Source organism: Urocampus carinirostris, chromosome 12 (genome assembly GCF_059441175.1).
Source record: "Urocampus carinirostris isolate Australia breed hairy pipefish chromosome 12, RoL_Ucar_1.0, whole genome shotgun sequence".
In the NCBI taxonomy this organism is placed as follows: Eukaryota; Metazoa; Chordata; class Actinopteri; order Syngnathiformes; family Syngnathidae; genus Urocampus; species Urocampus carinirostris.
This window is the reverse complement of record NC_142360.1, coordinates 32696239-32718634: the sequence shown is the minus strand read 5'-3', so window position 1 is coordinate 32718634 and position 22396 is coordinate 32696239. Positions and strand designations below refer to the sequence as shown.

Sequence of the window (22396 nt, the reverse complement as noted above, 5' to 3'; positions counted from 1 at the left end):
CTGGAGCTGGATTTGAGCCCACACAGGAGGTTCCCAAGACCTTAGAACCGCGCTGCCGTGCTGCCCTCTGTTGTTACTTCTTCTTCCAAAATGTAACTGAGTTTGTAACTAAATTACCCTATAATAAAAGTAACTATTTACCAGGGAAACTAACTATTTCCGTTACTTTAAGTCAAAGTTGTATGTCTAAGAATTTAAAATTTTCCGAGCAAATACGAAACACGATTTCTTGTAGAGATGGGAATTATGACTATTTTTGGGGAACCGGCTAAATCTGCTCGACTCTTTTGGGTTCCAATCGGCTCTTCTAGTTGTTTTTGTTGATTTAATCCCTACATTACCGATTATGGTGTTACATTGTGCATGGAGTGACTTCAAAAGGAAAAACAAAATATGGACCAAAAAAAAAAAAACGAGGGAAAATATGAAATGAAATGAAATGATCTGCATTTATATAGCGCTTTTGAAGTCAATGACTTCCCAAAGCGCTTTACAATGTGCTTCACATTTCCCGATAGCGGCCGTGCAGCCATGTAAAGCGTTAACCTGCTTATTGGGGGTATTAGGGGTTCAGTGTCTTACCCAAGGACACTTCGACATGTACCACGGAGGAGCCGGGATTCACACTGCGATCTCTTGATCCCAAGACGAGCGCTCTACCTCCTGAGCTAATGCTGCCCCAATACAATGACAAAATGAAAAGAGAGATAAAAGTAGAAAAAAATAATAAACATATTTTTAAATAAACACATTAACACTGAAAAAACACAGAAAATATAATAGAAATATTTGTAAATCTACAAGAAAAGATACAATGAAAATACCAACAAAAAAGAAAAAAAACAATTTTAACCTTTCTAAGCTCAACAAAATAAACTCAACAATACAGGATATTGCATATTGACCAATAACAACAGAAAAAACGATGTCTCGGAGGGAAGCACCTGATTATTGGTGGGGAGCGGGCTAACTTCGTTCACTTCATTGAGACATTTCGTTCACAAACGACACGAGTCGGTCGCTGACGCATTCACCACAATTCGCTTTTTCTTTCGGCGCTATAAAAAATACTATAATTGAACATGGTAGTCCCTATTTTGAGGGTTGGCGTTATGCAGCCAAAGTAACGCACCGCTTTTGACCGTCAGTAACAGTAATGGCGTGAAAAGCAAAATAAATAATTAGCTAAGCGAGATTACCTCGTTACTAAAAAAAAATGTGTTCTTACGGTAATCCCTCACTGTTTCACGGTTTACTTTTCGTAGTTTCGCTACTTTGCGGATTTTTCTGGTGAATTGTCTTCTGCATTCCCATTTGCAAAGCAATCGCCTTGCCCCTTTCTGCCTGTGTCTGCCTGTGCGTCAAAAAAGTTATGGTCTAAGTTGTACACATGCATGAAACAGCTTGTCAACCTACGTGACGTGGGCGCAAACATTTTTCAATTTCCAGGTTTTCTAAAAGCTATTATGTCGTTAAAACACTCTGGACCCACAAAAGCACCAAAAGGAAGATGAAGATACTTTCTATCGCCACCAAACTTGGACTTCTCGACATGCTAAAAAGAGGCAAAAGTAATTTCCTGCTACATTTTTGTTTCCCTATAACGTCCCCATGATGCTGTGTATGTATGTGGGTGGGTGCTTAAGCTACTCTGTGTGCCTTTAATTGCCCCTTGAGGACAAATAAAGTGTTTTGTTTGATTGAAAATATCATCTTAAGTGCAATACAGTAAGATTATTTTATTTAATTATAATTTCATAGTATAAAAATTATGAATAAACCTGTACATTGGGTTTGTTCAATGTATAAAAGAGTATAGAAGAGTATTTAATGAATAGTCAAAGGATTTCTACTTTGCGTGCTTTGACTACTGCACGACCTTTTTGGAACGTAACTCCTGCCCCAAAAAAGACAAATGACTGCATATTTAAAATAGAGAAACAATCAATCCCTTTATTTGGGCATATTATGCATGCACAGTTTCCCACATCCGTGATTTTTTTGTGTCGCCAGGCATTCTAAACTTGTAGTACGAAGATGAATGATACAGGCAAATTCCAGCATAGTATCTAAAAAATGCTTCACGTGTATAGGTAGATTTATTTTTGGGACAACTCAGTTTTATTTCTCTGCCCCCACAGGGAAAATCCCATAGATGTATCCATCTGTATATAGTTGATAAAAAAAAAAAACACTTCGTTATGATTTAGACATTTGTTTTTATTCTTGCTTACAATGAAAAATATGGTTCTATTTCGGTTATTGGACAGCTGCAAAGAATAGGGTTATTTTGACTCATATTGAGCACTGTTTTTTGTTATTTTGACTTTCAATGTCCACTGTTTTTTGTCAAAGAGTTTGTGCACGGTTTGCATCTCTGACTCTATTTGCCAGTCACGTTGCTGTTCTTTGATTCCCACAACCTTTAGGGTTGACCTTCCTAGGTCAGGAACATCAAAACAAACACATTTTAATTGCCGTATTTTCCGCACTATAAGGCGCACCGGGTTATAGGGCGCACCCCCAAAAAATAGTTTTTGGTATATTTTCTAATACATAAAGCGCACCGGATTTTATAAGGCGCTACAATGGGAACGTCGACAAAACAGTCAGATATTTCAGTCAAACTTATTACCCCCTTACAGTCCGAAAGCTTGCAAAGAAGCAAATACATGTCTCAGACATGTACGGAAACGGTGTCTGTACCATGTCACCAGTCACTCAAATGCATCGTTCCAAATATCATTCGGAAGGTTAAAGTCTTGGGATTCAAGAAATGCCAAACATTTCTTAGTTTCCATTTTATTTTTTGCTGGCAACTGTGTGGAAAGCAAAGTAAGAATTTTATTGTGCAGGGAAACGGGGTTCTTTACTGTGCATATGACAATAAACACTTTGAATTGAATTTAGTTTAAAAATAGACTCATCACAGAAACATCAAGATCGTTCTAAAACAAGATACCGGGAAAATATAAAGCCGCATAGCTCACCTAAGTTCTCTTGCAGCCATCACTTTCAATAATGATATGTAACCATGGTCTTCTTACAACCGTGAGTGTAGTAAATCCAGGAGAGTAAAAAATTTACAAATACAGAATAGTAAAAAATGTTTTCTCTATGCCGTAGTTCAACCCAACGTGTGATTCACCTTCATCTTTTTCCGCCAATTGCAGGCTTTGTTTCACCCCTGTAGCCTATGCGAGCCTGTAAATGATAAAAAGGATCCGCCCCCTTTACCTCTGAATAACTTTAGCCAATAGTGCTTGATTCAAATGATGATTGACACATTGGTTAGGAAATGAAACGCCGGTATATAAATCCCAGCATACACCGCGGACTACTTTGCCTTAGGGGAAAATCTAGTCGGCGGCTGCTTGCCTTAGTTGCAAGACTTTGCAACTTAATATTGATCCATATATAAGGCGCACTGTATTATAAGGCGCATGGTCAGCTTTTGAAAAAAATAAAGGCTTTTAGGTGCGCCTTATAGTGCGGAAAATACGGTATTATTTTTTGACCATCCAAAACAAATCGGTCCTCAATTATTTTTCCAACCATTCAAACCAAAATAGCTCTCAAGTGTTGTTACTTTCTGAAAATAAAATGAATTGAATTAATACCATTTTTACACTGAAAAAGGGTCCCCATAACCGATGTAGATGTTTCGGTAAACATCAAAGACAAACGACGTAGCCTCCAACTACATTTTTCTGACATCAAAGGCAATGGCGAATCAGACACAAATTGTTTTTGAAAACATCAAAGATGACTCTTTTTTTTAATGAAAGCAAAAGCAGATTTGCTGACACCTGGACGTACTTCAGCCTCCCTGTTGCCAGTGCTTGATACATCCGGCGTCGGATGTTGCTCCAGGACGGATGTCACTCGTTGTCCCCAATTTATTGCAAAAAAATCGCAGCAGACGCACAAAAACGTAGGCCTGTGTCACAACTAAATTGGCTTATTTTCATGGGTGACACATCGGCAGGATGAAGACGAGCGATAAAAAAAGAAAAAGCGAAACTCGCGCCAGGAGACGGCATCTTTCATATCTTCTCGTCAGTCGAAGTCCTTTTAAGCTACCGTGTTAAATAAATAAAGTCACTGCAGAGTGACTGATGAGCCGAGCTGATAAAACACAGAAAAATGGATACAAAACAATCATTAGGCGAAGAATGAAATACGATAAATCACAGCACCAGCTAAAGTGAATCCTACCAACCAGTATTAGGGCGAGGTACAATAAAGCCTTTTTAAGGATGTTGTGTATTATTTAGAGGCTTCCAGTGATAAAGACAACTTCATTCATGAAAAAAATAAAACAATATTGAATTGAACAATAAAGCAAAAAAACTCAGAAAAACAACCAGATATAGGTGTTTTTTTTAATCACTGGTAGAAATTGCATTTGTTTTATATAACATGAGGCTCACTTAGAGGTAGATTACGTGATTCTGCCGCCATCTTGCTACTATGGGTGCCCCAAAAGCCAAAGACCTTGTGAAAGTCTGGGCAAAAATTGAGAAATGCAGATTGGACACTGGGCAGCACGGCGGCGCAGTGGTTAGCGCGTGTGCGGCACAGTTCATGTCATGGGAACCTGTCGTGGGTTCAAATCCAGCTCCAGACTTCCTGTGCGGAGTTTGTATGTTCTCCCCGTGCTTGCGTGGGTTTCCTCCGGGCACTCCGGTTTCCTCCCACGTTCCAAAAAAAACATGCATTTCAGGTGAATTGGCCGGTCCAGATTGTCTCTAGGTGTGAATGAGCGAATGAGTTGTCTGTCCCTGTGTGCCCTGCGATTGGCTGGCAACCAATTCAGGGTGTCCCCTGCCCACTGCCCGGAGATGGCTGGGATGGGCTCCAGCCCCCCCGCGACCCTAATGAGGATAAGCGGTACGGCTGATGAGATGAGATGAGATTGGACACTTTGTTTGAGTCTCCAAAGTTTGTATTCTTCCTCGTGCATTGTAGCACAATACAGAGATATCGAATGGTTGAATATTACATAGTGTCATTTCAATAGAACATTGAGTTAGCATTTTCTTCATCTTCATTTATCGAAAAAAGGAAAAAGAATACTTGTTAGAATAATAAAATAATAATAAAATAAAAACTTTTTGGTCAAGAATCTTTTATTTTTTTAATTAAACATTAGGCTCAGCTAAAGGGAGCTGACATGATCGTTCGCCATTGTGTTGTTAATATGTTCGAAAACCAAACGTTTTGAATGGCTGGGTAATATATTTAATGGGAAATGATTCCCCATAGTTTGTATTGTTCCTTGGAGCACTTGTTTTTGGTAGCACTACACATTTACAACTGTAGTCTACATGCCACATACAGCCCAACGAAAATGTTAAAAATATCCATTTATATATATATATATATATATATATATATATATATATATATATATATATATATATATATATATATATATATATATATATATAAATGGTCTTTATTGTCATTATGCAATTGTCACAAGCCAGGAATGGAGACTGGACCCAACAGCGTTCGTTTTACTCAATTTTTATTAAGAAAGAGAGCAGTGCTTGCATCCACGATCTGATGATCGTCAGTCACGGGTAGCAGATGGCAGGAACGCGGGAAGTGTTGAGCGAGGGAAGTTGTGGACAGCGAGAAAAAAGGTTGATGGCTAGGACAGAGGAGCAAAACAAAAACGGGTCCAGAAAAATGTCAGCAACAGGTATAAGGCAGGAAAACAGGGCAGGATAATGTCGGAGAGTACGAAAGCTTGCCTAGCTGAGATCATAGGTTCGCAGACAGTCTGACGGGTTCCTTTCGGAAGACGGGAGTTTAAAAAGAGTTCACAGCCAATCAGCCAACGAGCAGCCGCAGGTGACCCGAATCAGTGATCATGAAAGCAATAGCACAAAATAAATTGTAGGGCTTCTCCTTTCAGCTCAAGAAGGGTAGAGAGCAGCTAACAATCTGCAAGCTTAGGTTGGGGATCCTCGGCTGACCAAGGTCTCTGTGATGATTAAAATACAACAGTAGCTTTAACTATGAGGTTACGGTTTACCATGAGTTGTAGCTCCAGGTCATCCGTTTCTACTTTGCGGATTTTGACGGTTACGGGTACGTTTCTGAATGTAACAACCTGTGAAAAATGAGGGATTACTATACTGAAAAAAGAAAGAGAAGAGTTGTTATACAAGGGGGATCTGCGGAGAACTCAATACAAGTGACAAAAGCTGTGACGGGGAAAATAGAATGTGGAAGTGTGTGACCAAAAAAGGTAAGGACAAGTAAGAGAAGAGCGAAAAAGAGCGAGAGAGAACAGACAATAACAAGAACTCAGTGTGCAGGACCATGGCATATCCGATACCGATTCATTTTCTATGAATATATCATTTTATTATTTTGTGCCACATTTACGAATGCAGAGAGACTCAACTTTTCTGTAACACATTTTTGAAAGATCACACGGTTTGAACCCGATTCACGGCCTGAGCTCTAGTAACACGGCCTTATACATCCGATGAGCTCCGCGGCGAGCAGCAAAGCGGCTTAAGAAGCAGCAGAACACGTATGACGGACAGGACGATTGGTAATGGTAGGCGAGTGGCGTTTTTTTTTCTTTCTTTTGACAGCTTTCCTCGGGCAGACTGAAAATGACACACCGAGGAGCGGGAGGAACGTTCTTCTTTTCGCCTACGAGAAGGTAGGAAGGGATCAGTGTCACTCGCCTGAAAAAAAAAAGAAGTTTGGACGTTGCCAAACTCTTTGATGTGCGAGGAGTTGTAGATGTCGACGGTTGTCGTTTTTGCGAGGGACGGTCGAGAAACGAGAAAGTAACCCGAGCGGCGATAATAAATAAGTCATGCGACAAGACTGAGACGGGGAACTCATTTTGGATACTTGCTAGAATGACCTACTTCCATTTTAATCTATATATAACTAATAGGTTTTGAATCATTCACTTCAAATGCTCACATTCAGGATTCAGATAAACTAGGCTGGCATTAGATATTTCAAAATATCTATTGACAGATTTTTAAAATTATATTAATTACAGTGCCTTGCAAAAGTATTGCCCCCCCTAAGAACTTTGTGACATATTGCCCTGATTCAGGCTTGAAACACATTCATTAAAAACTCAACAACATGTGAAGCACAATAGTGAAAAGCAGACAAACGTATTTAAATTATTTTATTCTGCTAACAAATAAACAGGGTTGGGTAGGGTCACTTTAACTTGACTACTTTCAATTACTGTTGGATTACTCCAATACCAAATATGCTAATAAAAGACAAAAGAAACTAAATATTAATAAAATGACTAAATTTTGTGCAGGCTTGGGGAGTAACGGAATACATGGAATGGCAAAAATGATGTTGGCAAGCTGTTTGGATTCATTTTCATTTTGTTTCTGTCGCATTTTATGTTAGTTTTGCCAGAGATCAAAGAGATCAAAGCCAGGAGAGAAAGCTTACCGTGTGTTGTGAGTCATCATTTATTTTCATATCAAGTTTCTTTTGTCTTTTATTAGCATATTTGGTATTGGAGTAATCCAAAAGTAATTGAAAGTAATCAAGTTAAAGTAACCCTACCCAACCCTGCAAATAAACAACTGAACAGCAGGTATTGCAAAAATATCGGGGCCATTGGAGCTAATCCTTCACAAAACCTATTTTAAGTCTTTTTGGGTATAGGTTTGGCGGATCTTAAAACAAAAATGTTTGCCCATTTTTCAGCTCAAGTTCCTTAAAGTTTGATGGTGGTCATTTGTACACAGCATTTTTCAGATATTTCCACAAATGGTCTGTAGGCTTGGCCATTCTGACACTTAATTTCCAAGTTTTAAACCATTCCATTGTAGGTGCTTTATGTTGCTTTATGTTTAGGGTCGTTGTCCTGTTGAAAAGTGAACCTGCGGCCCATTCTCAAGTATCTTGCAGATGACAACAGATTTTCTGCCAGAATCTTCCTGTATTTGACTCCATCCATCTTCCTATCAACTCAAAAGATCTTCCCAGTACCTGCTGAAGAAAAGAAATCCCAGAGCATGATGTTTTGACACTGGGTGTTTTCAGGGTAATGTGCGCTGTTTCGCTTTCGCCAAACGTAACGCTTTGCTTTTCGCCCAAAATATTCCATTTTGGTCTCATCTGACCAGAACACTTTGTTCTACATGCTGTTCTTGTCTCTCATGTGGTTTCTTGCAAACGCCAAAAGGGCCATTTTATGGTTTTCTTTCGGAAAGGGCTTTCTTGTTGCCGCTCTTCCATAGAAGAGAGCCAATAGTTGTCTCGTGCACTGATTGTCCCACCTTAACTGTGTGTGCCTGCAGGTCATCAAATCTTGGTTGCTTCTCTGATTAGTTTTCCTCTTGTCTGGGCCAAAAGTTTAGAGGGACATCCAGAGATTGGTAGGTCTGAAGTGGTTTTATGCTCTTTCCATTTTGACATTCATGCTCACACAGCATTCCAAGATATGTGTAAATGTTGGAAAATCTTCTTGTATCAAATTACTCTTTTGAACTTTTCCACAACTTTATCCTGAACCTGTCTGGTGTAATATTTGGTCTTCATAATGCTGTCATAATGCTTCACAATGTGGTCGGTTTAAGTGCATTTAAACTACGGCATATGGAGACACAGGTGCACTCTGTCTGTCATTGTTAGTCATTTAGGTTGGCATTGGATCATTCAGAAGTCATCAGGAATTTTCTGGAGTCAATTGAATGAGCTGTGAGGACAGGGACCTTTACATTTTTTATTTGTGTAAATATATTACAAATTGTTAAAAAAAATTGGGTTCCACTTCAGGTTGTAGGTTCTTAGGGAATATTTTTAGTCTTTTAACTTCAGGTTTAAAGCCTGAAATGTGGCAATATTACAAACATTTCTCGGGGGCGATTACTTTTGCTACACATTGTATTTTATGTATTATTTTAGTTTCCCTATCTTATTTTATATTATTCTATTTGTTATACTGTTATACTACTTATGCCTTAAGCCGGCTCTGCCTGAGAAAAACGAAACGGTGCGCAACAGAGGGCACATTGGACCCTGCGAAGAACAGTTGTCAACTGCACAGAAAGAAAATTCAGTGGTATGGTCACGTCACAAGATCATCAGGACTGGCCAAGATCATTCTCCATGGCACAGTCCAAGGGGGCAGGAGGAGAGGACACTGAAAAAAGACTGGGTCAACAACCTGAAAATAGGCCAGGGACCGTCAACAGTGGAGAAAGCTGTACAGAGTTGCGCCATCATTGGTGTCCCAACAGACCTATGTGGTTAAAGGATCCGGGAACCGTGATTTTCCCATATAAGAATCTAATACATGTTTATTCTGGAGTGTCACATCTAGTTTTGTTGGAAACAATGTTCACTACGTTGTTTTCAGTGATAATAAAAACAATTTGAATTCTAATGTATTATGCATTGTTTTGAGGGTAATCAAGTGAAAACATTTAAGACATTCCTTTCTTTTCTGCATACAAGATCTGGTTACGTTTTGTGTTTAGTATTGGTATGTAAAATCAGCACATTGCATTCGTAGTAGTCTCCGAGGTTGTATTTCATCTGCAAATTCTAGTGAAAGAGAGCATTTTCAAGAGGATGAGTAATTGCGGCAGGGCAGCACAAAATTCTTCTTGTGTTTCAGTGTTTGTGCTATTGTCAGAGCTTATTAGAGTTGCAGGAAACAAGAATTAAAGTTCTTTCCTTTTTCAATTACGTCAGCAGATTGCAAACATCCCTTCATCAATATCCCAAATTTTTGGTTTCTTTTCTGCAGCACCAAAAAAGGCACACCCTGCTGCTGTTGTCTGGATACCGAAAGGCCATCACATTTAATCAGTGTTCTCGCTTGCCCGCGTCCCTGCGTCCTAGACGCATCATTTTTGCTGGGGACGCAACTTTTATGACACAAAATTGTCATTATTACCTGATTACATTTTTTTAAACGAAGATTTACCGCACTCCAAACTTTTCGGCAGGCAGATCCGGCAGATGTTGTTTTGGTCTCGCGGTTCGAGTTTTCGTCTGCACGCCGATCTCGATTTGCGTAGCGAAAAGTCCGTCTCTTTTTAGAGAACCGGCCTTTTCGGCTCAACTCATTCAGGAGAGCCGTCTCTCAAACGGCTCACTTGCTTTGATGCATTATATTACGAATTATTATGTTGTATAAAGAAGTTAAGAAAAAAGTAAGTATAAAAGGAGACAATGAAAAAAATACAAGTTTGTGGTTACACCTTTAACTTTTGATGCAGAAAAGGAATTAATAATTTGATGATTAAAACTGAATGAATATATAGATTTATATTATATATTTGTCACTGATTTACAATTTCAACCTCGTTAACACTACATTTTGGGGACCCATAGATCTCTGTTGGGACCCATAGATTTTTGAGCATGCGAATCCCCGGGACCCATCACGTTTCAGAGGTAAAATGAACACTGCGGTAATAACAGCACATTCGCCCTTCATGAACTCATTCAATACCATGGCGTAAAAATAGGTTTGAAAGAGCATTGTCCTTTGGTGTCAAAACTAAAAACTTTTTGTCGTTATGCAATAGTACTATTAAATTGGAGGGCTTCACCTTTTAGTGCAAGAAGTGATGTAGAGAGCAGATGTTAGCGAGGGGATCCTCAGTTTGAGCCAAGTCTCTGTGATGATTGAAATACCACTTAAAAATACATGTTATTGTTTTATTAAAAAAAGGAAACAATTATAAAGGTTTTGGCGCTGCTCAGCGGTAAGTATCAAGCCTCTGGGGATAGTCTCAGTATGATAAATCACCATTAGATGGCAAGAGTGGCTTTGATCAGATATTTTTACAAACAGTATAAGCCATTTCCCATATCTGACAAATGAGTGAGTGTAGGTGGCCCCATTTGGCGAGCAGGCCCAGTGAAGCAGTGTGGTGAGAGTTGTGAGATGTGGATTTGATGAAAAAATACCTGTAGTTAACCTTTCCGCAGAGACTTTTCCGTTCAAAAAGATGAATAAGTCCCATCGTCATCGTCTGGTCAGAAGGGATGGTGTTAAGTGCATGTCCACAAGAATGTGGTCGCCCGAGGGAACACGGCCGCCATTGTGACCGAGATGGTGTGATCAATTCATTGGAAACATTTCGTCCTTGCCAAGTTCATGTATTATTCACACATACTTCATGCATGAGTTCAGTGCTCTTGCAAAAATTAGTTTGGGTTTTTTTGCACGCTAAATGCTCAAGTGTTGTTTATGGAAAGCATTGTTTGGATATTGAACGTATCACAAATGAGAAAATAAAGCACTCAAGTGAAAGTTCCGCTTGAAAAAAATCCTTTTGTCATGATTTGCCCATTGCTCTCACCTGCGTTCACTCACTGAGTCCCAGCTGCTGCCCGTTTCCTGATTGTTTCCCCTCCTATTTAAACATGTCTTTCTCATTCACTCCTGGACAGGCCGTCTGTGAACCTCAGCGCATGCAAGGCAAGCACTTTTGACTCTAGCTCCCGTTTTGATCCCGTCCTTTTTGCTGTATCGATCCCCGATCCAAGCTCCATTCTCCTGTCCCGGCTACCTGTATCCTGATTCTGTTTCCTGTATCGATCCCCGATCCAAGCTCCGTTCACCTGTCCCGGCTACATGTATCCTGATTCTGTTTCCTGTATCGATCCCCGATCTAAGCTCCGTTCCCCTGTCCCGGCTACCCGTATACTGATTCTGTTTCCTGTATCAACTCCTGATCCAAGCTCCGTTCTCCTGTCCCGGTTACCTGTACCCTGATTCTGTTTCCTGTATCGATCCCTGATCCAATCTCCTTTCTCCCGTCACTGCTGCCCGACTTGTTCTGATCTACGACAACGCTTTGTTCGCGAGGGTTTCCCGCTCCTCCTGCCCAGCAAGCACCAGATTGCTTTTCCTTTCGCCCTGACTTCCCTGATCCCCTAATAAAGCATTGTGTGAAACGTTACGCATTTGGGTCCCCTGCTTGTACCGGTCATGACACATTTCACAAAAGCTGTTTTTCTCTGAAAATTTGGAATCAAGTATTTTCAAGAAATTTTGCAATGTTTAACTGTTGTTTACCCAAAAATTATAAAAGCTAAAAACATACAATTTCTAATGAAACATGAGTGTTCACGCTTTCATTTGATACGTCTTATGGCTATACCGAAATATTTCCGTTTTCGCTGTTAATGGGGACCATCACCATCCACGAAAAGTGATAGCGTCACACATTGATAAAAGCCAAAATGGGTAAAACTTACCTTAGATGACATCATTGCTGACTGAAAGTAAACGACTGTAACAAAATACCTGTAGATGTACAAATATAACACACAGCACATAATAACAGTTGGATAAATGTTTTTATTGTCATACAAAATGAAAAAAAAATTGGAGGGCTTCTCCTTTCAGTGTAAGAAAGGAATTTAGACAGCGGCGGACTAACTGCGTGCTAAGATTGAATGTCCTTGAATTGAGCAAAGAGTCCTAAGTGTAGCTGTTTCCCACAAGGTGTAGCTCCAGGTCATCCGTTTAATGGGTGATGGACCTGGCATTGCTGGATTCCAGGCTCCGCGAGGGTAGTTTGTCAGGGTTGCTACGTAGCTTAGCTTTAGCAAGAGGTGAGACCAGCAGCCTCTTGCCTTCTGCCCGACTCCCCCCAGTTGTTTGTCAAACCCGAAAATAATCCACTGAGAACCTGCTGGTGATCACCATTTCTTTGCGCTTTTCTGACTTTCCTCACAGTTCAATTTAATTGATGAATTTCTTTTAAGTGTAATGACTCATGAGAAGATAGCAGTCGCTATGCTTCCCAGTTTGTTTTGAGAGGCAGCGCCAGTCACGTAGGCAGACAGTCTCACCCAACGAACGCAGCGCACTCCCTAATCTGTCCCCGCTGTTTGGTGTCTATCAGAGCACAATGCACAATACGTTAATATAAATGACAATAAATAAATTCAAAATTAGCGATGGAGTGAACCAGTGATAACTGAAGCACAAAGTGGCAAGGGGTCCCTGTATAGCTACAGAAACAGCAGAACGCCAATGGTGGCGTGCCCCCGCAAGCCTGACACCGGCTTCAGCGCGGTTTTACGCTTTCCGTCGAGTTATTTACGTCCTGTCTTTTCGGATCAACTCACCATTTTACTATAGAGTAATTCAGTTACTTTTTGGAAGAAGTAGCGAGTAACTATAACAAATTACTTTTTAAAGGTAACATGGCCAACACTGTGAATGAATTAACAAGGGGCATTCGGTGAAAATGCAAGGTGCCTGAAAAACTCTATCCATCCATTATCTGGTCTGCAAACAACAGAGCCGTGGTAGGGAAGGCCCAGCAGCGACTCCATTTCCTGAGAGTGCTGAGGAAAAAATCATCTGAAACAGCAGCTGCTGGTGTCCTTTTACAAAGTCACAGTGGAGAGCATTCTAACATACTGCATTACGGTGTGGCATGCTGGGTGCAAGGCAGCACACAGGAAAACACTTCAGAGGGTCATCAACACAGCCCAGAGAATCGTTGGTTGCTCTCTACCCAGTCTGGAGGACATTGCCCGCTCTCGCTACCTCAGCAGAGCAGAGAACATCATCAAGGACTTTTCTCACCCCGGCCACCACCTCTTTGACCTGCTGCCTTCCGGCACACGCTACAGGTCACACAAAACAAAAACCAACAGACTCAGAGACAGTTTCTTCCCCCGAGCCATTACCACCCTTAAAACACACCGCACAAAAATTTGAAACTCTTGCAAACACACTACCTCATAAAGATGTGAAAATGTATTTATGCCTATGCTCACTTTGCACAATGTTGACTATTTTTGCACTTAACGCATATCGCACTAATACGATCCCAAAACTGTATGTACCATCCTACATGAATAGAATAGAATATACCTTTATTGTCATTGTTACAAAATGGGTTAACATATTGTGACAACGAAATTGGGCATGACACTCCAGTTTTACACATTCACAGTGAGGTATGAGCCAAGAAGATAAAGGAACAGAGAAGATAAGGTTATAAAACAAGGGGGATAAGGCTATAGTTATAATTGACATGGTATTTACACAAGAAATACCCACATTTCTTGCGTAAATATTGTGTAAATTATAACCTTTATCTTTATCTTCGTTCTTCCCTTTTCTTCTTTGTTTTCTTTTATCCTCACTGTTAAATGTGAAACTGGAGTGCCACGTCCAATTTCGTTGTCACAATATGTTCAACCCATTTTGTAACAATGACAATAAAGGTATATTTTATTATTTTCTATTTTATTCTATCTGCACTGCTTATCTTCAGTAGAGTTTCAGGGTGAAGGAGCTCATCCCAGCTGTCAATATGGCCGTTAGCTTCTGAACTTTTGAGTAAAACTACTCTTGGCTCATTGCAGGCTTTTTTTCACGGTTCACAGCCCGCATTTTCCTATATTGATAAAAGGGAGATAGCTTTTTTTTTTAACTCCAAATACCTTTAGCCAATGGTAACCGATTTAAATGACAATTCGCATTGATTAGCTATTGCCCCCACATTCTCAGCGCACAAGAAAATCTATCCAGCGCAATGTTCCCTCTAAACTGCGTGTGTACCCAGAGCGTTTCCGCACACAAGAAAATCTAGCCAGCTCACAAAAATCAGGGCTCGAAATTGCTAATTAAGAAGCAAATTAAGTCAAAGTTACAGTGCATGAAGGTCAAAATACACGGGTTTCTCTGACGCTGTGTTCTAAATGCGGTATTTTGAAGTCACGAAGTTGAGTAAAGTCAGTAAAGTTTTTCGAGAACCGGCTTCTTCGGCTCGGCTCGTTAAAAAGTCCCCAACGGCTCATCAGGTTGTTTTTGCTTCTTTAATCCTACACGACCAAATATTATGTAAAATTGTGCACAAAATGACTTAAAGGAATGGGGAGAAATAGAACAAAAAAGAAAAAAAAATACCAAAATGAATAAGTAGTGAGAAGCTAAGAAAAAAAGAAACAAAAGGAAGAGAAAAAAGAAGGAACATTTCAGAAAAAAGACAGAAAAAAAAGAAAAGAAAGAAACAAAAGAAAAGTAAATCGAGATCAAAAGGAAAAAGTAACAGCTAGGAAGAAATAAACACAATGAGATTTTTTTTAAGGGAATTAAAAAAAAAAGAAGAAAAAAACACGGAAAAAAGAAGAAAAAGTTTGTGTTGCATTCAAATAATTTCCAATTACACCAAGTCAATCTTGTTGCCAACATTGTAGTTCCACTCAAAAATGTGATTTAATACAGTTCTGTATCGTGCAACCGATTAAATAAGCCCCCAAAAATGTTAGTATTATGCGACAAAAGATACCAGGAAAAAAAAGAAATTAAAATCTTGTGAAAGAATTGTTGTAAGAACAAACGACATTTGTAGGCCGTACAACCTTTGCAATAAATCGTTAGTCAATTCATTCGAAAGTGAAAAATTATTTTGCATTGCTGCAAAATGTAACGTGATGTCAAGTTTTGGAGATGTTTGATAATGCTTTAGTTGCCATACTTGGGATTGCTGTTGCTCACTGTTGTTTCAAGCGTTGCTCACCGGCTTTGCGTGAACGCTCAGGCCCGTGGAAAATTACAGGGAACATTGCTTATAACTGGTTTCACATCTGCTGAACTTTGCTCGAATGAGTTTGACATGAAGCGCAGAGAGCTGAAACTTTGTGCTAAGGTGAGCGACAAGTAATTGGGAATTTATTCAAAAACGAGCTGCAGTCGGTGTTGTCAACATTTAATGATGAAGCATGGCGGCGCGTTCTTGCTCTTCGCTCTCAGCGGAGAGGACCAAATCAGGCTTTGCTGAAAATAATTTTGGGATGATCCGATTTGATTTGTGAAGCTCGACGTATGGTAATAGAGCTAATGCCACTTGCAAAGAAGCTTACCGATGCTTTTTCCCTTTACGCTGCGAAGATAAACAATAACAATTGTTAGATTGTTAGAACTGTGCTTTTTCGATATTGTGGTTCGTGCTTAAAGTTCAAAATTTTAATCTCAAAGTATGTATTGAACAGCTCAATTTATGCCTGGGATTTATAGTGTGCTGCTTTTATCTCCATATGCTTTGTCATTGTTGTCAGGGTTGGGTAGGTTTACTTTAACTTGATTAATTTCAATTACTTTTGGATTACTCCAATACCAAATATGCTAATAAAAGACGCGAGAAACTAAATATGAATAAAATGACTACATTTTGTGCAGGCTTGGGGAGTAACGGAATACATGGAACGGCAAAAATGATGTTGGCAAGCTGTTTGGATTTATTTTCATTTTGTTTCTGTCGCATTTTATGTTAGTTTTGCCGGAGATCAAAGAGATCATAGCCAGGAGAGAAAGCTTTCCACGCCTTGTGAGTCATAATTTTATTCATACTTAGTTTATTTTGTCTTTTATGAGCATATTTGGTATTGGAGTAATCCAGAAGTAATAGAAAGTAATCCAGTTAAAGTAACCCTACCCAACCCTGCATAACTGTTATTATTAATATCATTACAATTGGTGTATTTGGTGGGGAAGATGAAGGGGTAGGTAATATAAGCATTTGCTTCTTACTACCCCTGTTCGAACATATTATGTTACATTATTTTGTTGTTGAGTTATTGTTTTTGTTGCTGCTGGATCTCAGCGCTGCTTTTGATAGTGTCGACCACAACATATTACTGGTTCGTCTAGAATGCATTGGTATCTCAGGAACTGTACTCTCGTAGTTTAGGTCCTACCTGTCAGACAGGATGCAATGTGTTAATTATGGCAATCTGACCTCTAAACAATCTAATGTCCCCTGTGGTGTTCCTCAAGGCTCTGTACTTGCCCCCCTTCTTTTTAGTATTTATATGATCCCGCTTGGTGACATTATCCGCAAGTATAATATTAGTTTCCATTGCTATGCGGATGACACTCAACTGTATGTGCCATTGGAAACAACTGGACATTCAAGTTGTAGAAATCTGGAGGCTTGCCTTACTGAGATTCAAAGATGGATGTCACTTAATTTTTACGCCTTAACCCAGAAAAAACTGAAATGTTGATTATTGGTCCAGCTCACTGTCGCCAGTTGTTTTCAAACACTACCCTGACCCTAGACAAATGTAATATCACCAATAATGACTCGGTCAAAAATCTAGATAGATAGATAGATAGATAGATAGATAGATAGATAGATAGATAGATAGATAGATAGATAGATAGATAGATAGATAGATAGATAGATAGATAGATAGATAGATAGATAGATAGATAGATAGATAGATAGATAGATAGATAGATAGATAGATAGATAGATAGATAGATAGATAGATAGATAGATAGATAGATAGATAGATAGATAGATAGATAGATAGATAGATAGATAGATAGATAGATACCCAATGTGACGTGCTAATACCCACTGTAGCGTGTTGTATAGAGTATTTAAACAGTGCTACAGATAATACACACTGCAATAAAAGTACGGTAATATGCAATGTAGGGGGGGTGGTTTAATAGGGGCCTTTACTCCGCCGGGTGGAGTTAAAGAGCCTCATGGCATGAGGAAGAAAAGATCTGTCCGTGGTACAAGACAGTGACAGCAGTCTGTCGCTGAAGCTGCTCTTCTGTCTGGATATAATGCTGTGTATTGGATGTGATGAATTGTCCATGATTGACCGCAGCTTTTTCAGTGCCCGTCTCTCGGCTACTGTTGTCAGGCTGTCCAGCTCTGTGCCCACAACAGAGCTCGCTTTCCTCGCCAGTTTTTTGAGACGAGAGGCATCCTTCTTCATGACGCTGCCTCCCCAACACGCTGCCGCATAGAAGAGGGCGCTTGCCACAACTGTCTCGTAAAATATTTTATATTATTTATTTTATTATTATTAGATTATATTAGGTGTTATATTTGATCCTAATCTGTCGTTTCAGTCACACGTTATTGTTTTTGTTCTGTTTTTAATTTGATGTTCGAATAAAGTTTTCATTCATTCATTCAACCATGCAATAAGGCCATCAGGATTCTAAAAGTTCTCTGTTTAATTCCCACGTAGAGGGCGTGAATCAAACTTGAAAACATAAATCTACAGGCAGCAGCAATGCTAGTATGTCATTCCCTGCACTGCCCTTATTGAGTTCCACCATGTGCAAAAACTTATTTCGACCTAACCATGCCTAAAAGCGCACTGTAAAGGACACAGACTCGCTAATTATTTCTGACTGCAGGTCCAGCTTGCACGTTGACTTTCAGTCCCTTCGGAGGTGAAATTCAGCATTAGCCAAAGGGCTTTTTCCCCACCCCTCTTCCTCCGCAGTGGCCAATGTCAGACTTGAAGCAAAGTTTGACTCCACGTTTTCCGGACAGCTCCTACAGGAAAGGTCGGCCCCTAGAGCGCCCCGTAGTTCCTTTCGTGCACAGTGATGTCGGTCACGCCGTGGACCTGCGTTAGCTGCCGACAGTGCAGGGACGCCAGCAATTTCCTGGGCCCGGCAAGCGTAGGCACCAAGTGCTCGGTCAGGGAGACGCTAGCTCGACTATCGATATCTCTGAGGGGAGGCACAGGAAAAGGCTGTTATTAAAAAAAAAGGAAGAAAAAAAAAAGCTTGATGGAATTTACTCACCCATAATGAATCTTTCGAGCGGCAGCAAGCCCGAGTCCCTCCACGTGGAACATGACCGATTTAAGTTTTTGAGGTAGAGGGTTAGTGAAGGAAATCTCCACCTTCAACTTCTCACCGACGATGGCCTTCCCGATAGGCTGGAAAAAAAAGTTAATTCGGACATTTTATTTTCTTATATAAACTTTAAAAAGAAGATTGAATCCGATTCAGTTTATCTGAGGCGACTGGATTATCTAATAATTTGTAATTTATTCTGGATCTTTATCATCTTATTAAAATCTAATCATATCCATTATCTTTTGTATGTATATTATTGAATCGTGTAATGACTATTACCTATTTACCAGTATATATTATAAAAATATGAATATTTTGTTATCAGGGTTGGGTAGGGTTACTTTAACTTGATTACTTTCAATTACTTTTGGATTACTCCAATACCAAATATGCTAATAAAAGACAAAAGAAACTAAATATGAATAAAATGACTAAATTTTGTGCAGGCTTGGAGAGTAACGAAATACATGGAACGGCAAAAATGATGTTGGCAAGCTGTTTGGATTTATTTTCATTTTGTTTCTGTCGCATTTTATGTTCGTTTTGCCGAAGATCAAAGAGATCAAAGCCAGGAGAGAAAGCTTACCACGTCTTGTGAGTCATAATTTTATTCATATTTAGTTTCTTTTGTCTTTTATGAGCATATTTGGTATTGGAGTAATCCAAAAGTAATTGAAAGTAATCAAGTTAAAGTAACCCTACCCAACCCTGTTTGTTATATATGTTCATACTATTGCTGCGATAATCATTATAATTTGTAAGTATTGTATGTTTATAACAGAGTCATATCTCCCTAGTGGGAGGTGGCTACAGTCACACCCACATTCTGATTCTGATTTTATAATATATCATATAATTTATTTTTTGACATTTCTCATTTTTTCGCTTTACTGCACTTTTTTCATTATAAAATTCGATTTATGAAAAAAAAAAATCATATTAAAAAATACAATTTAAAATGATGCTAGAATATTTTTGGGGTTCTGTGAGTCATGCTGTACGAGGCACCTTAGTGTTTTATGTTGACAATATCAGGGGATGGTGTTATAATAGTCTGTAATAAAAGTTTGCAATAGTCTTTGATCTCTGCAGCCCTTTGAGACTCTTTGGGATTAGGGGCTATACAAATAAACATGACTTGATTTGACTTAATACTCAGGATTAGGTACTTCAGGGGGTGCACCATTGTAGGAAGTCCCAAAGTACCGATGGCACACTTTATAATTAAGACAAGAGGCAAAAAGGTCTTAATTGTGGATCGGGGGTTTAATACGTTTTTGTGCAAGTTGTAGCCCGATTTTGAGATATTGATAGAACCAAGGATAGTCTTATTCCACGATATTTGACAATGGATCTATAAAAGTTAAATTTGACCTTTTTTTCTTCCATTAACTCTAATAACAGGACTGAGTCCCTACTTTTAAGGTTATTTTGCATACAAACAAAAAATAAAACAGTTGGATCCATATTTTTTAGGCATTTGGTTCATTTTTCCCTAATTTGGGTTAATTTGGTAATTTTTGCCACGTGTTTTTACAATGTATTATAATCCTGTACACTGGCATTTTGTAGAGGAAAGTGCTCAGAAAAGAAAAATGGCACTTATTCTTTAAAAATAATAAACACGTATAGGATTCACACTAGCTTTTGCATGGCAACTTTTCTAAAAGACAGTGTTGGTCCGTATTCACCTCAATAATTATGTTTTTAACAGATTAAAAATCTTAAATTGCACTTTCTTGAAAGAAGGCAGAGTTACATGAGCTTCAGCACCTTCTTTTACTGTAGTGGGCAAAGTTTTTGATGAATTAATTCGATATAATACAAACAAATTAACAAAGAAATGTAGCCATGATATTTACATCATTTTAATGATTGCAGTATGCCTCAATGCACGGTTAAAATGCTTTATAAATAATATATTTTTATGGGGGGAGTTAACAACGGGACTCAGGGGACAAGAGTGACACTAAAGTCCTTAATGGACTTGCAAAAACATGAAACACGGTGACGATTTCCATTAACAAATAAGCACAACTCTTTTATGAGCTCATATAATTGCATCAATGGAGACCACGCTTGCGTGTCACTAAATAATTAGCCATTCTTTAAAACGTATTTGTAGCTACATGTATCAAAGCTGCTAATTGCCTCGTGATGTTTCTGTCACCTCTCCGATCTTGTCGGTGCAATGTCCCTTTTTCACATCCTTTCTTCCACTTATTTTTTTAATAAAGGAACAGAATGAAAACAAAACTCAAAAGAGAAGCCTTGATGCTATTATCCGTTGCATGGGCCAGTCACAAATCATGCAGTTGGGAACAGATGGTGAACTTCCAACAACATTCAATGCGGTTTTAGTGTGCCATATTTTAGGGAAATGAGGACATGCCAGCAAATGAGATGGTAGTTGTGTGACTTTTTTGACATTATATTAATTTGGCGGTGTTAAGTACCAGGGTAAGGGAGCAATTTTAGGGGAGGCATGAACTGGAAACACGGGTACTTTAAACCAAATCAAACCAACAATTGGGTACAAAGAATCTAACAAAATGACAAAACAAGAAATCAGAAACCAAAACTAAACCAAACAAAGTCCAAGTCAGAAACAAAGACCAAAACTGCAAAATGCAAGGAGCAAAGTAAAAAAGAAACACAAAACAGACAGAAACTAACATTAGCCTCCACTGCCCCCTAATGTAGTGGAGGCGCAATTGCACTTTGCTCTAGAACAGTTACAAATTTTAAAAAAAGTTCCCCGATGTCAAACATGCCCCTTTTAGGGACCACAGGGCTGCGCATTTGTTAAAGTTAAACATTATAAAAACTCTTTGGTGGCAGTATTACCCAAGTAAAAGCACCTATTTTGGTTTAAATCTACTTCGTGGTAGCTGCAGCCCTGCTAACGCCATGCTCCCCCGGCTGTGTCCCTGGCGGACTGCAACTCCCACTCGGTAGGCGTGGTTTATTATTTGTCAGTAGAAAACAGGAAAAGGAACACACACACACGAGCGTGACTTCACAATAAAAGGATACAAGATAGAGAACCGTATAAAAGAGGAAATTAGACTGATGTTTGAAGCGTGACTATATATGTGTGTGTGTGAGAGAGATTGTGTTTATATTTAGGAATATAAAAACAAGTTTTTTTCATTGCATTGAATTCTGAGAAATGCACATATCCAAAACGGCCATTTTTACAGCGACCCATCTGAGAACCACTGATATAAGTCAGGAACATTTAAGTGGTGCACCTGTAAAAGGAGGTCTGGAGTCCTGAGTCTGAAACTGAACTGAGTGGCGAGGACCTGCTGCGTCTCTTTGACCCGGCCTGACACCGTCAGCATGAGGGAAGCTTGGTCCACCAGTTGGTCCTTGTAATCTTTGTACTCCAAAGTCCACTCCAAAACCTCCTCTAAAGGAATAAAGATGACACACAACAACAACAAAAAAATCCCACTGCAATTACACAAGTGACTGACAGCCACACTGATGGGTCCTGCCATTTGATATATCGTGTTTGTGTTCAAAAGCAACCGAGGCAGACAAAGGATTGCCAGGACTGATAAAATTGTGGCAGAGCCATCAGGGTTCTTCAGGGTTTAAATGCGCTGGAAGCAGAAGGTTACATTGAAAGCTCGTAAACAATAAACACTCTTCATTGAAAAAAAAGAGCTTGATTCAATATAGTCAAGCGGGGACTGTGAAAATCCCACCGAGCCGATTGCGTCGGACAGGATGAGACGCGGCGAAAAAGATATAAGT

At 39.3% G+C, this 22396-nt stretch overlaps 1 protein-coding gene across 3 annotated transcripts in view; it reads right to left on the bottom strand.

Annotated features, from left to right (window-relative positions):
- Nucleotides 1-17367: 17367 nt before the first annotated feature.
- LOC148355614 (protein-glutamine gamma-glutamyltransferase K-like) overlaps nt 17368-22396 on the bottom strand; it is a 79246-nt gene continuing 74217 nt past the window's right edge. For all 3 annotated transcript variants that reach the window (XM_088349279.1, XM_088349280.1, XM_088349281.1), the window contains 3 exons: nt 21886-22046; nt 18575-18711; nt 17368-18499 (listed from right to left, as the gene is read on the bottom strand). In XM_088349279.1, the coding sequence (XP_088205405.1) occupies nt 18340-18499; nt 18575-18711; nt 21886-22046 (458 nt within the window). In that variant the 3' untranslated portion in view covers nt 17368-18339. The remainder of the gene's footprint in view (nt 18500-18574; nt 18712-21885; nt 22047-22396) is intronic.